The 22055-nt window shown below is 39.3% G+C and overlaps 4 protein-coding genes across 4 annotated transcripts; 2 read left to right on the forward strand and 2 right to left on the reverse strand.

The window, feature by feature from the left end:
- The first annotated feature begins 315 nt into the window (after positions 1 to 315).
- LOC115624888 (lysyl oxidase homolog 3B) lies at positions 316 to 2012 on the forward strand. The gene is made up of 4 exons (XM_030519736.1): positions 316 to 493; positions 548 to 1493; positions 1557 to 1714; positions 1777 to 2012. The coding sequence occupies exons 1-4, from the start codon at positions 316 to 318 to the stop codon at positions 1992 to 1994; spliced, it is 1500 nt and encodes a 499-aa protein (XP_030375596.1). The 3' UTR covers positions 1995 to 2012.
- Positions 2013 to 11931: 9919 nt separating this feature from the next.
- LOC115624952 lies at positions 11932 to 12399 on the forward strand. The gene is made up of 2 exons (XM_030519804.1): positions 11932 to 12125; positions 12179 to 12399. The coding sequence occupies exons 1-2, from the start codon at positions 12000 to 12002 to the stop codon at positions 12302 to 12304; spliced, it is 252 nt and encodes an 83-aa protein (XP_030375664.1). The 5' UTR covers positions 11932 to 11999; the 3' UTR covers positions 12305 to 12399.
- Positions 12400 to 15471: 3072 nt separating this feature from the next.
- Positions 15472 to 16677, reverse strand: LOC115624889 (protein cutoff-like). Its single transcript, XM_030519737.1, has 4 exons — positions 16205 to 16677; positions 16033 to 16164; positions 15764 to 15980; positions 15472 to 15702 (listed from the first exon to the last, which is right to left on the reverse strand). Exons 1-4 carry the CDS (start codon positions 16675 to 16677, stop codon positions 15472 to 15474), a joined length of 1053 nt encoding a protein of 350 aa, XP_030375597.1.
- A 1667-nt stretch (positions 16678 to 18344) lies between these two features.
- On the reverse strand, positions 18345 to 21071 carry LOC115624890 (transmembrane protease serine 9-like). Its single transcript, XM_030519738.1, has 3 exons — positions 20253 to 21071; positions 19680 to 20001; positions 18345 to 19411 (listed from the first exon to the last, which is right to left on the reverse strand). The coding sequence occupies exons 1-3, from the start codon at positions 21069 to 21071 to the stop codon at positions 18345 to 18347; spliced, it is 2208 nt and encodes a 735-aa protein (XP_030375598.1).
- Positions 21072 to 22055: the final 984 nt, after the last annotated feature.

A 22055-nucleotide genomic window follows, 5' to 3' on the forward strand; every position in this document is an offset into this window, starting at 1 on the left:
ATGCACATCGTATGGTCTCTCTCAGGCAGTCGACGATCACACCCTCGGATTGGCGCTGACGTCAATACTTGTAGTTTGCTTCTCGGCACTTGCCGCTGAGCATTTGAAGCGCAACAAAATGAGCTGCGCCGAGCTGAGCTGAGCTGAGCAGAGCAGAGTAGAAAAGTTCATAGTTAAATGATTTTATTCGCTACTTAATTTTCGTTTGAGCTTTTTGGTATTTTGTTTAGTTCTCGAATGAACGCCGACGCAGGTAAATGCGCGTTCGCAGACGACGCTTCGGTCTAGCCCGTTACTTGTGCAGAAACTTGCAACATGTTGACGCAGCTGGTGTGCGCGACTGTACTCTGCTGCCACTTGGTTGCAGCTGCAGTGCGTTATCCTTCAGCAAATGCTCGTCAGGAGCGACAGAGTCTCGTACAGTCCTATAGCAAAGTGCTTAACAAGGAGGAGGGCGCTATACGTCTAGTGGGAGGACGCACGGATTATGAAGGTCTGTAACGTCCTGATGCCAATGTTTAGCCATATATATATAGTTATTGTTTAGGCAACATTGAAGTGCTGCACAACAATAAATGGGGCGCCGTGTGTGACGATGAGTGGGACGAGGCAGAGGGTCATATTGTGTGCCTACAGCTGGGTTTCTCCGGGTTGAGGCGCGTTACTCACAGCGGCTACTTTGGTCCAGCTCGTCGTCGCTACTGGATGGACAATCTGTTCTGCCAGGGCCATGAGCAGGAGGTGACACAGTGCCACTTCGAGGGCTGGGGCATCAACGATTGTGAGCCCAGCGAGGCCGCTGGCGTTATGTGCTATCCACCACTGGATGCACCGCAACTGCCAATAGCAGCTCTACAGGATGAGCCAGAGTTGCCCAAATACCCCATTCATTCACGGACCCGACTGTATGTCCGTCTACGTGGCGGACGCTTCCGTAGTGAAGGCCGCGTTGAGGTCCGATTGAGTGGGGGCCGCTGGGGCAGCATATGCGCCGATGGCTGGTCACTGCTAGAAGCCAATGTAGTGTGTGGCCAGCTCGGTCTGGGTTACGCGCGCGAGGCATTCCAAACGGACTTCTTCGGCGGGGCCAACGTCTCGCAGCCCATACTGAGTGGTAGCGAGTGCTACGGAAATGAGACAGAGCTGGCCGATTGCCTGCATCACGATCATGTCCTGGGTGTCATTAGTTGCCACGGGCTCCGGCAGCATGTGGCCGCTGTAGTGTGCGATTTTAAGTCACCGGATTTGATTGTGGACTACGATGAGATTGAGCGCACTGCGCATTTGGAAGACCGGCCCATGCTCTTCATGCAGTGCGCTATGGAGGAGAATTGTGTTTCTAATGAGGCCTACGATATACAGCGTGACGATCCACATTGGCGCTATCAAACGCGTCGCTTACTGAAGTTCACGGCTGCAGCATTGAATGCAGGCAATGCGGATTTCCGACCCTTTAAGCAAAAGAGCCAATGGGAATGGCACTTGTGTCACATGTAAGTACAGCGTCACTATCCACTATCCTCGCATTCGTCCAGTCTATGTCCCTTGTTATTCAGGCATTACCACAGCATGGAAGTCTTTGCCACCTTCGACATTTTCGACTTGCAGGGCCGCAAGGTGGCACAGGGACACAAGGCGTCCTTCTGTCTAGAGGACAGTCATTGCTTACCGGGCGTTCCAAAGAAATACAACTGTGCCAACTTTGGGGATCAGGGTAAGCTGAAATGCTAAAATATTTAAGATTATAGCAACATTTCGAGCTAATTACGTTTTCAGGCATTTCCGTAAATTGCTCAGACGTTTACCTCTTCAACTTGGACTGCCAATGGGTGGACATTACAGAAATGCGAACTGGCTCCTATATTCTGAAAATTGCTATTAATCCAGAGTTCAAGGTAGCTGAGATGCGATTCGACAACAATGCCGCTATTTGTGACTTGCTCTACGCGGAAACATATGCTCGTGTTGACAACTGCCGCCTCACACGACCTTGAAAAAGTTCAGTGGGGCACTGTGAGAAAGATGACGAACAGTGCCAAAAGTATGCTTAATTAAATGCCAAAAAAGTGTTTCTATACCAAAACAAATTGCTTTATGTTTGAAAGGTCTTTCGTACTATACGAACTTCTGTATCTTGTTGTTATTGCTTGTACTTGAAAATCACTGGTGTGTGAACATGTCAGCACTGTCGCGTCACAGCCACTACTTTGACTTGACCAACCAAGCATTAATCAAGTGTCAATAGCCACATACACGTATACCTAGAAGCTATCAGAGTCTTTGGTTCGGATGCATAAATGAAATCAGCTGTAATATTGGGATAGTACTCAAGCGATTCGAGCCCTCTATAGCGCCGTCGAATACAAGTACAATAATAAGTAAAAAGTGTTCTATAAATAATTAGCCCAACCTAACACGGTTGTATTAGGATAAGAACAATTTCTTGTTTTTAACTGGGAAGTGGAAGTCTAATTTTAAGTTGTAAGAAACAAGTAACAGTTATGGAGATGTACAGATTGTCCATTAGATTTTAATCCTAAAATTTCTCCAAATACAGGGATTTATATAAAAGTAGTTGTGCAGCTATGAGTCTTTTCGTACCCCATATTCTATGCAAATTTAGCACTTTTAATTCGACAATGAAAAATCCTTCAAATATATATCCATTGCTTATATCGAATCAAAAATACAAGTTTAAATCAAATAAATAGATAAAACAGCTTGTGAATAGAAAATAAAACAATTGTTTTTAAGTTTTACAAAACTTATGCATAAACAAGATAGAACGCTACAGTCGAGCAAGCCCGACAGTAAAATAGCCTGTACTCTCCACAAAAAGGAAAAATTAAAAAAAAAAAAATTTTTTTTAAATTAAATTATTAAAAAAAATGAATGAATTAATTAATTAAAATAATTAATTAAATTAAATTAGAATACATGTTTATGTTCAGTTTAAACAGCATACATTTACATCACGTACCTATGCGTGTTTATATGCGTGTATGTATGCAGCACAAAGTTAAACCAAAGTAGCAACAACAACAACAGCTGCGGGCAGCGCTGCCGACAGAGGCAGCGCATGAGCAGCGATTTTACTTATGGCTATAACTTTCTTCAGAATTGACCTATCATGATGAAATTTGGCACACGGACACATTAGTACTAACTGGATGTACCTACCAAAATTGATTTCAAAATTCCGAGAATTACGGAAGTTATAAGAAAAAATACGAATTGCGGGGGAGTGGGGGGGTGTATCAGAAAAAATAAACAAACTCGTTCTGCCTAGGGCTTATAGGAACCTTAATACCAATTTTGGTTATCCTAGCTCTTGTACTTACTGAGATCCTTGCGCTCATACAGACAGACGGACAGACGGACAGACGGACAGACGGACATGGCTATATCGACTCGTCTTCTCATCCTGATCAAGAATATATATACTTTGTGGGGTCTGCCACGCCTCCTTCTGTGTGTTACATACATGCGCACAAAACTAGTATAGCCTTTCACCCTTTGGGTACAGGCTATAAAAAACAAGAAGAATGAAGAAGGTGAACAATCAGAATAAACTATATGGTGAATTATAAAATGATACGAATGTCGTCATGTCAGAAAATGGGGCGAGTTCTCAACGCCTTTAAAAGCACAGCAATCTTTAAGCTAATTAACAAGGCTTGGAAATAAATCACGCTCTTAATTTACATGTGGAGCAACGCCACATCATTGAAGATTGAGCGGTATTCAGCAGAAGCCTATCCTTACCTTATCCAGGGGTACAGAAGACTTCGATTCCAGCCTAACGCATGAAGTGCAAAAATATAAATTCCCTTTCTACGGATCCATTTTGCGATATTTATGTTTGTATTATGGATAGTGAACATGTGAGGGTTTGTCATAATAATAGTAATAGTTAATAAGTCAGTCATAATAGAATATGGTAGTAATAGGAGAAAAACGAAATATGGTAGCGGCTGGAGAGACGAAGAAAGATTTCGGTCTGAAGACCACGCAGGAAAGCAGCCTCAGTCTGGAAAAGGAGGAAGTCGAGCTATCGCAGCTGCACAAGTGATGCATCAATGAAAGGTAAACCTGCATAAAGTAGCCTGGCATCTCTAGAGGCCAAACCTAATTAGCCACATCGTCTTCAACCGGACAACAGTAAGTAGACTGTAGTATCTGCTCATGATCTCACACTCTGGGCAAATCACCTATCAGTCAATCAGTGAGTCAGGACAAACTATTTTATATATATACAGATATACAAGTCGTCATTGCAAAAAACAAAATCTGGTCAATCAAATACCAAAAGTATGAATGTTTTATTTTATTTTTTTTTAACTTGCTCTTGTTTCAACTCAACACCCTGTAATTACTAACTACTAACTTGTCATACCTATAGACTTACTGTAGGCTTTCCTTTTGCAAGCTTAAAATCCAAACCGAAAACTGATTTACTTTTGGAAGTCAGATGTTTGAAAACGACCAACTTTTACAGCTTAATCAATACGAGGCCAACTAAAAATGTACTACCCAGTTCACATCCGGCTTCACACGCATTGGCCATAAATATTACGTGGCAAAATTAATTGGATAAACGTTTTATGATATTGAATTATGATATCCGGGGTCAATGCAGCAAGCCCGAAGACCAAATGAGAACTTCTTACTTTACACAAAAAAGAAGGGGAAATATTCCCACACAATTCATAGAGCAAATTTTATGGGTGCGTAAGTTCCAGGAGGCCAAAGCAAGTAGTGCAAGGACAACACAATCCTTGCTCCACAGCGTCATGCACACGGGTAATAAAATTCGATATAAAATCATGTAATAAAATCATTACACACCAGCCTGGCGCTCGTTTATGGCAAGCCAAACGTGCAGGCGGTGCAGGATATACTCGTCCTTGTATAACCTAAGCTCGAGGCACTCCTCCGCAAAATCATAAAAATAGCTATGTGTGCCGGCAGCTAACGAAGGCGGTTTGCAGTTAAAGGAGCAGAAAAAAGCAGCAGCCGCCTCTATTGACGGCCGAGCAGTAAAAAAGCAGCGCGAAAATTATTTTTGTGGGTTTTCCTTTTTGCCCTTACATTCCGCTTTTGGCATAAGAAGCACAACGTCAAGAGGTAAAAGAGCCAGATATATGTAGCTTAAGGTGCAAGTATATTGAAAAGGGTTAAGTGGAGTTCGTTCATTAAAGCTGAACTGAACTTGGCCGAACATTAAAGCGCAACGATAATATAGCCATTCCTTATTGTTTGGGACATAACAATTAATCTGCCGACTATGCATTTACTTGCATGTATGTATGTAAGCCTAATTCTGCTTTTACACGGTCAAACAAGGTTTGAAACAATATTTTTTTAAATGTTTTTACACAATTTTATTCCATTTAGCACGATTTCAAATAAAACAACACAAATAAATTAAAACACACACAACTCACAAACAACTAGAAACCATTCTTGTACGGGGCGTTACAAAGAATTATACAAAGAGGCAGCAACAATTGGCCAACAATGGCTCATAACAGAGTTAGACTGTTAAAAGGTGGATGCCGAGCGAGCAAACGAAAGTCCAGTTCAAAATTATTTCAACGATGATAGTAATTTGGTGATAACAGATGATAACAGCAATTAAATTTGTGTTCCTGTATTTACGACTATCATTTTAATTTTTAAAAAAATTGTGTAGCCTTAAAAGTTGAATAAACTATTCTCAACATAGCTGTTTTACATACATACATAATTATTGTTTTTAAAAAATCCTTGGTTTTTCACTTATTTCACTAATTTTAATAGGATTTAGAGATAAGGAGCCAATCAGCCAATGTGTTTCTTACACGGGATTTTCTGGACCGTGTAAAAACAGAATTATGTGTACATATATACAGTCTACGTGTGGCATAGTATATATTGTAGTATTAGTCACCGTAATGCGCATGCGATATTTGTAGCTGGTCATCTCTGGTATTTTAAACAACGAATTTAACTGGAACCAAGACATTGACTCGAATGTAACACAAATATTCTTGTTAGACCTAAAATAACATGCAATAATTATAATTTATTGAAAGAATTATTTGCTAGACTTAAATATTATTTGAAATGGAGTCCTATTTGAGAGAACAAGAGAGGAGGCTACAGTAGGGCAAATACCCTTCACCCATACACTCTACACGCTGATTAATATGCGTCCATAACAGAAGCAAAAAGAAGAAGAAGTGGAAAAGCTAAAATCGGATGCCCTGCTTGTTTTTAAATCCATTTTTTAAATGTTTATTAAATTTCTATAATTATTCTATACAAATTTATATCAAGTTCGGGACCCGCGACGTTAGCTTTTCTATTTGCTTTTGATTTGCGTAGGAAATACTCCCTCAAAAAATAGCTTGCTACCACAGGATAATCTTTTTCCATTTTGACAGAGGCACTACTATCGACGTAGTTAATCAAATGTTGAACCATAATTACGATATCGATGTAGATGAAACTTTGGTGGAAATAACACATAATCAAAATACCAAAGTTTGGTCAATGTAGGAGGTCGTCTTCATGGCTCGGTTAGAAACATTTCGGATTGCCCTCGTACGTATGGCATTGGCCATACAAATTATTGTTGCTATTTTTTAAAACTTTATTATTTTTATTATAATTTAATTTGTAACAGGAGCAAATGCAGTTTTGCATTTCCTCCTCTCTTATCTGATTAAAAATATTAGTTCGCATATATTTATTTTAAAGTCCTGTTTATAAAGCCTGTAGAGTACAATGGGTATATTAGGGTTTTGCAAAGGTAACACAGGCATAAGGAGGCATCTTTCCTAATCAGCATACCGAGACATCGATATAGCCATGTCCGTCTAATTGACTGGATTTTGGAGCCCACATTTACCAAACTTGTTACACTCTCCTAAAACCCCCCCTTCCAGGCTACAGAATTTCATCAGTACCGTTTACATTTGGAAAGCTAAATAAACCAAACTTTGGACACGTAATCTACATATAATATGTTTATACAATTATCTACTTTTGTTTAATCCGAATCGGGCAGTTCTAAGAAAAGCTGCTAGCGAAACAATTTTACTCGAGTACTACGCCCAGAAACCGCAGCATCAAGCAGGAAGTTCATTTGGGTACAGGGTATTTCACTGTCGGACATGCTCGACTGTAGTGTTCTCTCTTGTTTTGTTTGTTGTTGTCCTAATTTCGAAATATTTGGCAGTAATGTTTTCCAGTTTCCTTTTGGGTGGTGGGGGACCACATCCACAATTTGGCCCATAAGTTCATTAAATTCACAAGGCCTTCATTAGATCGTCTTAAATCTCTTTATAATGATATCATATGTGGTGCGTACTGTCGCTCATTGGAACATTAATAAAATTGCATGCCGCTGACAACATAAATGTCACCAACACGCTATTAAAACTAAATTATAGCCGACATAACAATGATTCATATTGCGCAACTAGGCAAGGCAAAGCATTCCAAGCCGAGCGCCAAATCATAAAAAATGAAATTGTGGCAATAACTCGCAAATTTGTTGGTTGCTTAAATGCAAAAGCAAACAACAAAAAAATGTTATTAATTCGTAATAAGCGCACAAGGCGAAACCAAAAAAGAAATTGTGTTGAAAAGAAGGCGTGTTGTGTTTGCTTTTGAAAATGTGCCAAAAAGTTTGCAATCAGCTTAATACCCTTTTTGTTTTTATTTCATTCTGGGTTCAGTTAAAAGGGGCCGGGCATGGAATGGAATAATAAAATTAAAATGCGCCTTCTGCTTTGGACACACGAAGGCAATACGACACTATAAAAGTACACAATAAAATGAAATGAAATCAACAGAGACAGCAGCAGACTGCAATATCAAAGGAAGGCAATGAATCGGTCGATTCTATGCTCGGAATAATAATGATCTTTTCAGTTGTTCGGATGGAAGTTAGACTGAATTTTTGATGTCGATTCAAGGAAATAAATACAAGCAGTTTGACCTAAAAAGAACATTTATAAAAAACCTTAATTAAAAGAACAATACATCGATTTTATGCGTGTGTTTAATTTCTTCTAAACAGAAAACAAAAAGCTATGAGGCTCAATTCTTAAATAAAATTGTTTAGTGTGAATGTATATAATTTGAAGCTTCCGGCAATCGTTTATATTCTTGATCTAGATGAGGAGCTCTCAAATTGAAGATAATTGATTAAATTAATTAACTATAAATGAAACCAATATTTAGGTATGGAAACTGTAGGAAATTTGGCTTGTAATGTTTTGGAATACGTTCTAAAAGTGATCCGTGTTCAGATATTTGACAAAAGAGCTTGAAATGTCGATTGGTGTGCCGAGAACAACGAATTTTTAAGTAAGTTTTTATTTCATTGCAGACTCTGCGCACAGTAGTTCCCTGCTATGTGCTTTACTTAAAACAAGCTACCAGTAAATTGATTTATTGAGCCATGAAATATGCTAAAGCTTCCTGAAAACCTGTGAACCTGCAGCAGGCAGCCGTGCACTCGAGCAGCCGGGAAGCCAGGCTTTCCCATTGAGTTCACTCGATTTTTCAACCAATGCACATATTGAAATATTGCACACAAATAACAGGTGGCTTTTCCGGCTTTTGTGCTTGTTTTATTTGCGCATGGAAAAGCAAGAAAACTCAATTGATGGGCCCATGACCTCACATTTTCATTGTTCATGCACAATAAATATCCAATACAAAATAATGTTGATATCTTTCGTAATAAATATTCATGCGACAGATAAGCAAAGGTGGAGGGCGCTAGTCTCCTAACAGAAATATTAACAACATAGAATGTTGCAGTCGAGCAAGCCCGACATTGCAATACCCTGCACTCAAAAAATATTAAGATAGACTGCTAGAGTCCTAAAAGCTCGACAGTGTAATGTGAAGGTTACTTAATGTAGCTAGACTAGTGGACAATAATGGCGAAATTGTTTAGAGTGCAAAGATGACGAGGGGGCAGAATTGAAAAAATATAATAATACATTGCATAATACATACCTAGGAGATATTACATAAGAAATAAGTTCGTCCATCCCAACAGACGGACGAACAGATATCAATTCGTCTCGTCATGCTGTTCAAGAATATACCAATAGACATCTATTTTACGTGGTCGGATATGCTATGCTATATATGGCGGAGAAGAAAATCATAACCAGATGGTAGTTCTGGAGTAAAATTGTTTTGCTAATCATTTTTTTCGGATTAACCGACTTGATAAATATTGAAAAAGTGATAAAGCGACTTATAGAAATAAAATTTGCACGGAGAAAAAGTAATTATTGATATATGAATGAACTCAGCCCTTTCCCAAATGCCGGCGTCATCTAGTCAGACATATCCAGATCGAATTTCGGCGCTTCAGTTACATACGTTGGAAAATATTGTATATACGCTTTGACGCAGGGTATTTAAATGAAGCAATACTTGTATTTTAATTTTGCCGCACATTTGTATTTTTCATACTGGCTGCTTTTACTACTGGTGCTGAATTTATCCTGCAGAGAGGATGCGGGATGGAGTTTGTGGCAGAACCCAAACAGACTCCACGGTCCTTGCTTTTTTTGCTGTCTATATCCAGACGAAGACGGTGGCTGCTTGAACTTTCTATATAAGTACATACTTGTACTACATATCTGCAAATATTTATTTAAGGATTTTTATGAAGTTGCACCAAAGCGAAAAAAGAAGTGTAAAGAAAGCAGCAAAATCTGCTTTGTGGCTTTGAATTGCGTCGGATATGTTCCACATTGAGGTTGTGGTTAATAAAAATCAACTTAGTAAGTTATGTGCTTGGCGTCTGCAGGTTGGCTTATAATGTCAATACCTGCTTAGAGTCCTCTGAATATAATTTGACTTTGGCTTACTCTTATTTGCTCATTTATAGCTAATTTAATTTGCAATATATATTTCAAATTCGCATTTGTATACACAACTTGATTGGGCTTCAATTAGTTGTTCATTTAGAAATGAGAGCTGATTGAATTTGTTATGAAATAATAATTAGTATATGGGGGCATAAAAGCTTTTCCATTAATGCTGAAAATATAAACACAAAAGGCAGCTGCCGATCGCCATTGTTCCATTTAAAGCTTTTGTCATAACAAAATTTTGCGATTTTTTTTCCGCAAACGGCACCAATATAGTACATATGTATCTGTTTGTCAATGTGTGTACTAAATGAATTATGTAACATGTCTAGCCATTTAGTGCCATAATTCAAGCAATCTATGCCAGCAGACACATCAAATTGGAAAATTTGAGGCCCAGGTGAGTAGGAGAGCGCACTAAATGGATGAAGCGAGACAAATTGCATTTGCATAGCGTAATTGGAATTGCATATTGGAAATTTTTGCACTCAGTAGTATGTATTCTACATATGATACAATAGCTATACATATATTGTTGGCTTTTGTGCCTGTGCAGGAACTATTTTAATGATACCCATTAATGCGGATGAAATGCATATTTTTAAATAGGCCTATGTTTATAAAGAGTTGTTTTCTCATCAAACATTTAAATTAATAGTGACACCAGCCGTTCTTGGTTATGCAACACAAATAGCTTTTTATACCCTGTACCCAAAGGGTACAAGGGTATATTAGTTTTGTGCGAGTGCACATGGAACACACAGAAGGAGGCTTGGTAGACCCCACAAAGTATATATATTCTTGATCAGCATGACAAGCCGAGTCGATATAGCCATGTCCGTCTGTCCGTCTGTCTGTCCGTCTGTCTGTCTGTCTGTATGAACGCAAGGATCTCCGAAAGTATAAGAGATAGTATAACCAAACTTGGTATACAGATTCTCCTGAGACCGAGAAAGGACGAGTTTGTTCATTTTTTCTGATCCACCCCCCCCACCCCCCCCCCCCCCCCCCTATTAACGATTTTCTATAACTCCCGTAATTCTTGGAATTATGAACTAAAATTTGGTAGTCACATTAGGTTCGTAATTATATATCCGTATACCAAGTTTCATTATGATAGAATGATCGGAAAGAAAGTTATAGCCATATAACCAGGCCCAATGCACACATACATACATATGTACAAGTACACAAACACGCATAAGGCACGATTCTGATGTAAATGTAAATGTATGTATGTATGCATGGAATATTTTATATTTAATTTAGTTACTTAATTAAATTAATTTAGTTAATTAATTAAATTAAATTAATTAATTAATTTAATTACTTTTTTGTGGGGTGGTACAGGGTATTTAAGAGTTGAGCCTGCTCGACTTTAGCATTCCTTTCTTGTTTTTGAACAGCTTTTGGCTAGAAGCTGAAGTTAAGCGGGCCATTTTTGCTTATTGGTATCTATTCCTAATGCCATTATCCAATTAGTTACATTCTAGGAGCTTATGTATGAAGAATGTGTGGCTTTTTTGAAGGACTTGCGGAGATAAGTCATCTATACTTTGTGGCCTTAAATCCTCGACCAATAGTTTTCCTTTGCGCTATTAGCAATTGGTTCTGTAGTTATTCACATTGTCTCGAGATTTGTTGCTGATATCGTTAATTACTTCCTTGATGTCTGCATTTTTAATAGCGTCGCATCATCTTCTTTATTAAGATCTCCATGTAAGTCACGAATCATTGAAATTCCCATCTGCCCTGCATAGACACGCAAATACCCACTTCGATGAAACCACGACGGATATTTATGGTAATCAATATCATATATGTATTTTGTATTATATTTACTAAATTAAGTTCAATTTAAGAAGTCAAGTATAAAATAAATTTCTTATAATTTTTAATGTGGTGTAGGTATAGGGTATATGTATAAAAGTTGGGCACGGTCGACTCTAGCTTTTCCTTGCTATAAGTTGTCAAATTCTTTTTTGTTTTTCTTGGTTGTCATTATTCAAAATTTAATTTTAGCTAAAATACAAAATTTTGAGTAATTTTAAAAATTTTGGTAAAAAAGTATCATTTTAATTGTGGCAGGAGTCGGCCAAACACAAAATGCCAGTTGCCGTACGCCTCGTCGAAGCCTTGACTTTGATTACGATAATGGCTCTGATTGCATGCGTGTCTCTTACTGTGATTGTGGCTCAACGCACAATTTTTATTGCCGTGACCCTTCTGGAGGTAAGTTTGCACTGCATCGGGTAATTTGAAGTCCTCAACAGCCTCATTCACAGCCAGCAGTAACAATTGCCAATATTCTGCTGATTATGACTGAGAAAGTGTTGGTCGGCGCCCTTCTGTGTATGGTGACGATGATTAATACAGTTAGCAATGCAATACATTCGACCGGTGTGGCTTGAATAATTCTTAATGTAATTATTGAAATATATCCATTTTTCTTGGTTGTAATATAAGTGAAAAAGTGGCAGTTTAATAATATATATTTGTAGCAGAATTTTTTGTTATCGTTTTAATGTTTGAAGATTCGAATTTATATATCTATGTATATGCATGTAGATTTCTCGTATCACAAGGTTTGTCCAAGATAGACTCTGAAGCTACTGAGCCGATTTTAATCAAATTTCGCACGTATCTGCAATTTGGCCCAACTTAAAAGATAGCATAGTTTTTATCTTTATTACTCAGGCTGTACTGGTTGATTCTTCATATTGCTACGTGACCCTCCAAAAATTTGTTCGTATTATTTCATGAATATGTTTTGGATAAGCAGGGCAAAAGTAAGACCGAAATAGAAGTCCGAGTTTGTGTTAGTTAGTTCTTAAGGTGTTGAACCTAAGTGTGTGTGTTTGCCGATATTAAGAAGTATTCAATTACCGAATATAATAATGACAGTCAGAAGAACAAACTGTAGCAACAAACGCAACCCAACGGATCAGAAAAACAGATATTCGCAGACATGAATCTCAAGATCAGCGTTATGAACTATGAGACAAAATGAATGGAGGAGAAGAGCAGAGCGGCAACGGAATATGGACAGTTTTAGAGCACCAGAAATTAATTACTCTGTGCAAAATTACAATTGGTGCTTTAAATAAAATATGTCAATATTGTCAAGCATTTAAATTCCGAAATGAACCACTAGGTATCTTTGTGTTGTGCATCAGGAAAAATCAGGATCCAGGATAACTCGATTTCATAGAAAAAGCAGAATTGTGGAATTAATGGAAGTTTTTTTTTCGAAAATTTTAATCAACCTATTTTTTAAATTCTCTGGATTTATCAGACAACTTGTGATTAAAAATTGGTTCACCAATTATTCTTCTCTGTAATTCAAACCAACCCAAATTATGCAACATTGCACGTTCAGTCCTCAAAAGGATCAATGGAAATATTATCGAAGAACAATTTTAGCTGGAAAGGTTAAAGAAGAAATCGTCCTGTTTCCACACATTCCATTAAAAGCGTCAGATCATAAATAAATCACAACGTCAAACAATGTCGATTAGCGGATTGGACTTGAAAATATGTGTTTCTGATTCGGAGTGGGAAAACCATCAAATTTAAATGTGTTGGCAAGAGACAGGTTAGCCAAGGATATAGATAATTGTCAATTTTAATAAATAAACATAATAAAAACGTTATTTAACCTACTATAATTATTGAGCTATAGTAACTCGTCGCTGGATGAGATAGTATATAGTATGTAGATTAGGGGAGCGGAACATTCCAATAGGAGTTGCAACAAAACGTTAAAAGGTTATTATGAGTCAAGAGTGCATCAAAAAAATTTGAGCATGCCGTTGCCGATTTGTAGATTCTAGCTTTGATACTCTTCGGTATCCATATGTGTATACTCGTATGTTAATGCAAAAGCACGCTTTTAAGCAAGAGAATTTTGAAAAGATTGGGATTGCACATTTTGGCTAGCATACTTGTATAATGTTCGAATTGTTGTCTGTACTGACATTAGTCCGTGTTGCTGGGTATTAACCCAGCATGGCGCTTTCGTCGTGATAAATGCCATTTAAGTAAATGATCTTAGTTTATTGCATTGCACTTTATATCTTGTAGTGCCTAACTAATCTGTTAGGCAGCATTAATATTGAATGTTTATGTTTTGTTGTGGCACTCAAAGTGGGTCTTGCAGTTTGCTAAAAGTTGTTAATAAATGAAAATGAAGTACCGGCACGCTAATATTCAATCAAACAAGTTTACGCCTCAATAAGCATTCCTATCCTGCGGCATTAAAACTGAATAAACTGAAAGAAATGCGCTCAGTTGTGGCAAATTTTCGCCTCGCTGCAAAAAAGAAAACGAACGAATATTTCCTCCTCACTAAAGGCAATTTGTGCTCGAGGATGCGCAACATTTTTTAGTCGCTCCCCTTGCTGACGTACTCGTGGCTGGCATTGTTGTGGTCGTGCTTCTCACTTTTATTCGGGTTTGGCACGCCAAAAGCCGCCTTTAAAGTTTTAGCACCTTTTGTGCTGTTTATTCTATTATTTAGTTATTTATCAATGCCGTCCTCGATCCGGCTCCAGTGGGGCTCACAGTGTAGGTGTTTTTGCTGTTGCTTTTATTTTTGTGGCGAACGAAAACTTTTCTTGCACATTTTTTTTTGATTTAGTGGCAATTTTGTCCAGAAATTTGTGTAGTGCCTCGGGGGGAAACTTAAAACAAGCAGATTACAGACGGAAATTGAAGCAAGTTAAGCGACGAGCCAACGATCCGTATGCCCCGACTCTCCAGCTACATGGAGCTGTTACCAATAATAACGAACTAAAAAGTTGTCTTCGCCTGCGTTGCAGCTATATACCCTACACTGTATGTATGTATATACCCTGTACTTGTATGTATATACCCTGAATTATTATCTTTATTATTATCTTTCATTAGAAAACATTTTATACTTATTTTCCTGTCGGCCATCAATGGTCACCTTTCTTGAAATGATGATAATATTTTCAATATGTATTTGGTACAAGAACTACAAGTATTTTCAAAACATTTTGTTTGGAAGATAGCTATTAGATATATTCAGCTGGCATGGTTGGTCTGGACATATGTCGAAGCATAGTTTCAACGAGTTTGGATTTGGATTCAATTCATCATGATGATCATACATGTATGTAGTATGTTTGTATCTCTAAAGAATGGTCTACCATTATTCCTATTCGATGGTAAAACCGTGCGAAGCAAAACAATATCCCTTACTCTTTTCAGTGAAGGGTATAAAACAGATCGAACAAGTTCGAACGCTAACAGCTATATATTTTATGTATCGTGAGCTTAAGTTGTGGTGGTATATGCCAATGCTTATGAATTGAGCCAACAGAGTCAATTATAGCCAACACCTTAACGCTTTTTGGAGGAGTAGTTAAGGGGAGTTGCGGCCATGACTCTTGTTAACCAAGACTTGTTATACGCTCAATTGGCCAACAGTGAATTTTTTGAATTTTAACGCTTAAAAATAAAACGAATCATGATCTGTTAGAAGTTATTTATTTGTATAATCTTTAGAAAATGTATAAATGGACCTATGTGAGAGAGAGCTTATGAGAGCTTTTCAATAAACGCATTCATTATCCTCCAGTTTCATGCGATACCAATCCGATAAAAAGGTGTGTTTGTTGCGTTTTGAATGTACTACACAGCTTAAAACTTCCGAATTAGCTGAATAGTCGAACTCAAACACGGCTGAGGCGTTGTCGATTTTTGTTTTGTCGATGAATATCTTCATGGCTTGTAATGTGTACGATAAGTAATGCTTCGAAACGTCCGGCGCCCAAAACTCACTCTAGTTTAAGGTTATGGTTGAAGATTATTCAGATTATTAGCCTTATTATACAGGTACTTACATGTTCGACGACAATCTTGCCTAAATATTGTATTTCAAGTTTTTCAACTTGGCCATTTAGGTCGGCAGAAGCCACGTGAACATTTCTGATCCCCTTTAGAGTACATGCGCTCCACCAGCTTAAAGTCTGTTTGGGGCTGTGTTGGGTGGGTCCAATGAATGTGAGGCCCAATTTAGCTTCAATGAAGTTCATTTTGCTAACATCAATTGACGTTGGTCTAGAAGATAATTGTTAAAAAAGGGTTATATTCCCATAAATAACGTATGTACTTGGATTCAGAAGTCCACTTTTCGAACTTAATGTCGGTTCCACACATGGGCGAGCTGTAAACTAGTAAGAGACCGTTCAAGTTGCAGCGAAAAACACAATTGAATTCAGCACAGCTTGCGCTTTTTTTAAGAGTATCTTTAAATAAAACATCGCTTAAATTAGACAGTTAATTGATTTCTTAATGCTATTCTCTCACCTCTGTATAAATGATGACGCAACTTCGCCTCCCACAAATCGAAGCGCCGCACTGCCTGGTAGTCGTCATGGGCTCCTTGATGTTCTCCAAGACATAAGTAAATCGTGCTGCGGTATTTGGTGGCCAATATTTTCCAGTTTCGGCCTACCCATTTATAGGGTGTACTCATTAGTACTTCCAGAACTTCAGCCTGACATACGATGTTTGCATTTACGAAGAACCCCTTTTTCGGTTGACGTAGAAGCATCTCATCCGATGAATCAGTAATATAGTTCAGCATGTGATCCAAATACTCGTCGAAGAAGCTGCAGTTCGGCTTAAGGTCTTGGGCACCTGCAACCTCATCCAGTTTTAAGGGAAAGCTACTGAGTGGGGGCACCTCCATGTACTTCAGCTCCTTGAAATTATGTTCGTAAAAACGATCGCTGGTCACGCTAAAACATCCCATTGCCTGTGGTCTAATTCTAATAGACTGTGCGTTCAGTACTGGGTACATTTTGAAGAAATCCCTTAAACCAAATATAAGTTGTGGCTCAGTCATGTTCAAAAAAGGCACTGAAAAATACATAATGGGATTATGAATACAACGGATGTCAATATATGTTTGTTTTATTGCAAATCTCTCCTATTTTCTTTTACTTACGCAATTAAAGTCTTCAGAAATGTCGCTTTTGCGTTAGAAAATTACAAAAAATGACTTGCAGTGTTGGTTAATGCTGAGTCATCGTTGGAGTCCTCGCAATTCACACACTGAAAATAATGTGGACAATAAGAAAGGAGCTGTCAACTCGTTATAAGTATAAAATATAAAATACCATTCATATTTTTAAAATGGTTACACCCGGTACTTAAGGGTAAAGCAGTTTTGTGCGAATGTAAGTAACACATAATTTTGTGCGAATGTATGTACAACATAGAACGATGCGTAGCAGACCCCGCAACGTATGTACATATATATATGTATGACAAGACGAGACGTTATAGCGATGTCTGTCTCTCCGTCCGTCAGTTCGAACGAAAGGATCTCAGAAAGTATAAAAGCTAGGATAACCAAACTTGATATCCAGATTTAAATTAGTCCAAGAAAGGACAATTTTACGCTCTCCCCGAAGCTGTACATGAAATATAGAAGAGTATATAAGGTGACGAGACGAGTCGATCTAGCCCTGTCTGTCTGTCTGTATGAACACCTGGATTTTAGAGACTATAAGAGGTAGAGACACCAAATTTTGCACAAAGATGCGATATGTGTGTACGCTGTGCAAGTTTGTTTTATTTATTTTTATTCCCCCCCCCCCCCCCAATTCCCTCCTATGGGGGCTTTCCCGATTTTCCATTCGTATAATCGTCTATAGAGACTATAAGACCTAGGAACACAAAATTTTAGTCCCAGATGCCTTTTGTGAATTTGCAAAAAATGTATATTTTGGAATTTCCCTCCCTCCCCCTCTCCCACACAAATCGTAACTCCCATAATTCTTGGAATTTCGAACTCCAATTTTGGAAATACCCCCAGGTAGTGATTTGTTATGTAGACCGATTTAACAGGAAGTTATAGCCATAAATATAATTGCTGCCAAGCGTGTGTCCTATACGTAATTTGTTTTCTTAGAAAGCAATGCTTACATATTTTATATTTGGTCATTCGTGGTAACTATTCTCGAAGCACAAGTGATGCAGAGTTGTCAGGTATGACAAAAATTTGGATTCAATATCATTTTAAAAAAAGTTTTCAATGCGAAATTATATTTAATACAGAATTATGACCACTATAACTATATCGGTCATCAAGATTCGGCCTGGGTATGCTGACCATACATATACATATGTATGTTAATATGTAACTATATCGTGTAGTCGACTAGTCTTCCTTCTGGGTGTTACAAACAAACAATTAATCAGTGATATACCAAAAAAATGTACATAGATTTATTTATTTAGACGACAAATAAATTAATTTTTAAAATATTGGCCAGACAGATTTTATAAATTGCACAACCATTTTCAAATAAAACTAATTTTTAAATTATGAAAGTGTCTTTATTTCAAATCTCCAATGCAGGCTTTAAATATATCGAATTATACATTTTGATTAATAAGTATTGCTTTAAGAGTTTACAGAGCTGATTGCGCAGTTGTAGTTTCCTCTTGCGGTTCCTGTGTAGAAGTAGAGTCCACAGCGTTGTCCTGAGGAACTTGTCCACAACCGCAAGAGTCGCGAGTATTTAACTCAATCCATTCGTTGAAATTACTTACGCGGGTGTACACGCCAGGTGATCCAGGTTTGGCGCAGCCCTCGCCCCAAGATACAATGCCAGCCAGCTGATAGTTAAGACTCTGAGCAGAATCTAACACATGCATGGGTCCACCACTATCGCCTTGGCATGAGTCTTTACCGCCCTGTTCCACAAAACCGGCACAGATCATGTTGTCAGAAATGCGTTGTGGTCCATAGTTGCTGGCACGGCACTGCTCTTGCGACAATATTGGCACCTCCACTTCCTGCAGGGTGTCCGAAACCGGCCCGCCTTCACTAATAGCTCCCCATCCAGTTACTACTGCCGTTTGGCCAGCATAGGTTTCTGTAGACGAAGGCAGGCAAACGGGATGCATGTCAATCCCCAGACGAACGGGCTCATTGAAGCGAATCAAGGCGATGTCGCTGTCGAAAGTTCTAGTGCTATAGTCAGGATGGACCAGCACGCGTGAAACTCGTCTGTCCACCACCTTTACACTGCTATTCACCCTATTGTGCTCAAGCAGACGAACCGTAATAAGTCGATGGTAAAACCCATTTACGCAATGCGCTGCCGTTATGGCATATTGATCGTTGACGAGCGAGGCGCCGCAATAGAAACTGCCAAACCACATGAGCATGGCCATCCAAGGATACTCATGTACTTCCGTTTCCTGTCCGCCGACTATGCGATGGCGTGTGTTGACGCCGCCGCAGGCACACGCCGTGCACTCCCGCTTCGCAGGCACTCCCAGCTCCGGGGCCGCATACTCCGGTCCTAGAATAGAGACAATCCAATCGAGGAAGCTGTTCTGACGCAAATTGCTGAGCGTCTCTAGAATCTTTGCGGGTTCAGACACACTGCGTACATTTGGAGATGCCTGGGCCCACCCCACGTACAGCAGCAATAAAGACAAAAGATAAACGGAACGCATCGCAGAAGACACTGCGCCAGGCAAGTAGTGAAGTGCAACTGAAGCGCTGCGTCCTTTGCAACAAGCCTTTAAGCCCCAATAGAAGCTACGCTGAACCGGCTACAGAACTTGCTGAGCCATCCAGAAATAGACAAGGCGGAAAGACGGCAAACCGGCTTGGTTCCCAGAGTTTGTTGCCCTGACCACTCAGTAAAGATAAGCCCGGCTTGGCAGAACATTTTCTTTAATTCAATAAATAAACTTTTTATGACTACACGCAATTCTCACTTGAAGGCAGTTATTTGATCTTCTTGGTCTCCGACTGGCAGAGACAGGCTTGTTTGGTGAGATTCTTGATCCAGGTGCCGTAGCGATTGACTCGTGCATACACGCCTGGATATCCCATTTTGGCGCAGCCTTCGCCCCAGGACACAACACCGGCGATTTGATGCTCTCGCGTGCCATTTGCCACAATGTGAAGTGGGCCGCCGCTGTCACCCTGGCAAGAATCCTTGCCGCCCTTATCCACAAATCCGGCGCAGAGCATGTTGTCTGTTATTCGAGCGGCGCCATATCGACTTTTACGGCACTCGTCCTGCGACATAACCGGCACTTGCACCTCCTGAAAGAAATTTCAGCTATATAGTTACTGAACTAGTACTGGTCTAAGAAGTACAAATAAGTTGTTGGTGATAAGCGCTCTGATCTGAACATTTTAACAAAGCCCCAAATTCATGAATTCTCTCTATCTCACGTTCTCAATAGACAAATCTTCGGCGTTATGAAACTTAAATTCCATTACGAAGAAATCCTATTGTGTGATAATATACAATGAAGTTTGGTCTTTGTATAATGATTAGTTTAGTAATGAACCTGCAGGGTGTCCGATGTGGGTCCGCCTACTTTAAGGGCTCCCCAGCCAGTTACGATGGCGGTCTCGCCCTTGAAACTACGACCGGGTGTGGGCATGCAAACCGGATGCAGTAGCTCACTAAACTCGACCGGCTCGTCCAGTTTGAGAATGGCAATGTCGTTATCGTAGTTTCGCGCGTTGTATTTGGGATGCGTGATCACCTCCATGACTTTGCGGTCGATCTTCTGTATGTGCGACAGCTTGCGATCATGCTCCAGCATGCGAACTGAAATGCGCTCTCTTCTAAACCCGTAAACGCAGTGCGAAGCGGTCAGCAGGAACTGATCGTTCAGCAGTGATGCGGCACAATAGAATCGTCCGCCGTAGAGCAGCATTGCTACCCAGGGGTACTGATGTATTTCTGTCTCCTGACCGCCGACGATGCGCTTCTGTATGTTGGCGATGCCGCAAAAGCAGTCGCTGCAGTTGCGCGGCGGATTCAGAGCGTTGGACGTAAGCGGTGGAGCTGGCGTGGTGGCGCGGCGAGTGGTTGTGGAGCTGCTCGAGGAGGGAGGTGGCGTGGTGGTGAATGGCTCAGCGGTTGTAGTTGTGCTCATTAGCGGGCTACCACTGCTGGTCAATGTTGCCAGAGTGGCATTAAGGCTTTCCGGCATGCTGCCCGGTCGTTGTGGCAACAACGAAAGCACCCATTGAATGAAAACGTTTTGTGATTGTTTGAGCAATGGGGATGGAGCCGCTGCGGTATCTGTTGATGTGGCCGGCTGCGCGGCAACTACCAGACCCAGAAGTAGCCAGCTAATCAAAGAACTCCAAGACATTTTACCGGATTGCTTGGACTTGGCTAGGCAGTGCTTTGCTTTCTCCTCGCAGTGCGACACCAACGTCGCGTGGCTGAAGGCAAACTAAATGCTAGTGCTGGATTTGAAAGCGCGCGAAGCTCCGAGACAGCAAAAACTCGTAGCTGAAAGCATTTCACTTAACAATTACAATAAAAAGTGGTTCTCGCCAGGTTCCGTTGTAAAAGTGTCACTAAGCGATGGTTACGTGACCAAATGGGTAGTCACGAGAAGCGTGCTTTAAAAAATATACACATATATAATTAATTGCAAACCTATTATGAAACATCAATAGAAATTAATAATTTATTCGACGTATATTTCAATTTAAGATGCTAACAAGAATTTACATTAGCGAACTTCGTTAGAATTTCTTCCAACCTACATATTGAGAGGTCTGGTATTTGCTTTACGAAAATATATATATAAATATAGCGGCCTTCGATCAAAAAATCAACAATAATTTGCTGCACTTTTAAAAGTAATATCTTTCATTTGTAGGATGGTCAACGTTGATGTAGAACCTATCTGCTGAATTTTAAGATAACTATATAAAAAGCTACAGCAGCCCAAGTAGTGATAAAAGTGCAAACCGGAAACACTTGAAATCGGCGCAATTACTGGATGCTTTTTATTGATACCAATATATTTACCCCCCTCTGCGCAGCTCGCCCAATAAGCCGGCTGAAGAGGAGGCAACCAGCCGATCTGACTAACTAACCCCAATAGTGAAATGTTTTCACTATAATTGTACAAGTGTATAAAATCTAATTTTAAACTGCAAAACTTTGGTCTCGTTTATGTATATAAAAATGTTATGATTATATTTGCAGATTCAAAATAATAAGGTATATATAATATATTTGTTCCTGAAGGAGACCAAAATAAATAAATATTGACTGTAAGAGAGTGAATTAAATTTAAATATAAACACTAGAAAAAGCAATGAAAGAAAAGACTTCAATT

This window comes from Scaptodrosophila lebanonensis, unplaced genomic scaffold (assembly GCF_003285725.1).
Source record: "Scaptodrosophila lebanonensis strain 11010-0011.00,11010-0021.00 unplaced genomic scaffold, SlebRS2 tig00000061-arrow-pilon, whole genome shotgun sequence".
In the NCBI taxonomy this organism is placed as follows: domain Eukaryota; kingdom Metazoa; phylum Arthropoda; class Insecta; order Diptera; family Drosophilidae; genus Scaptodrosophila; species Scaptodrosophila lebanonensis.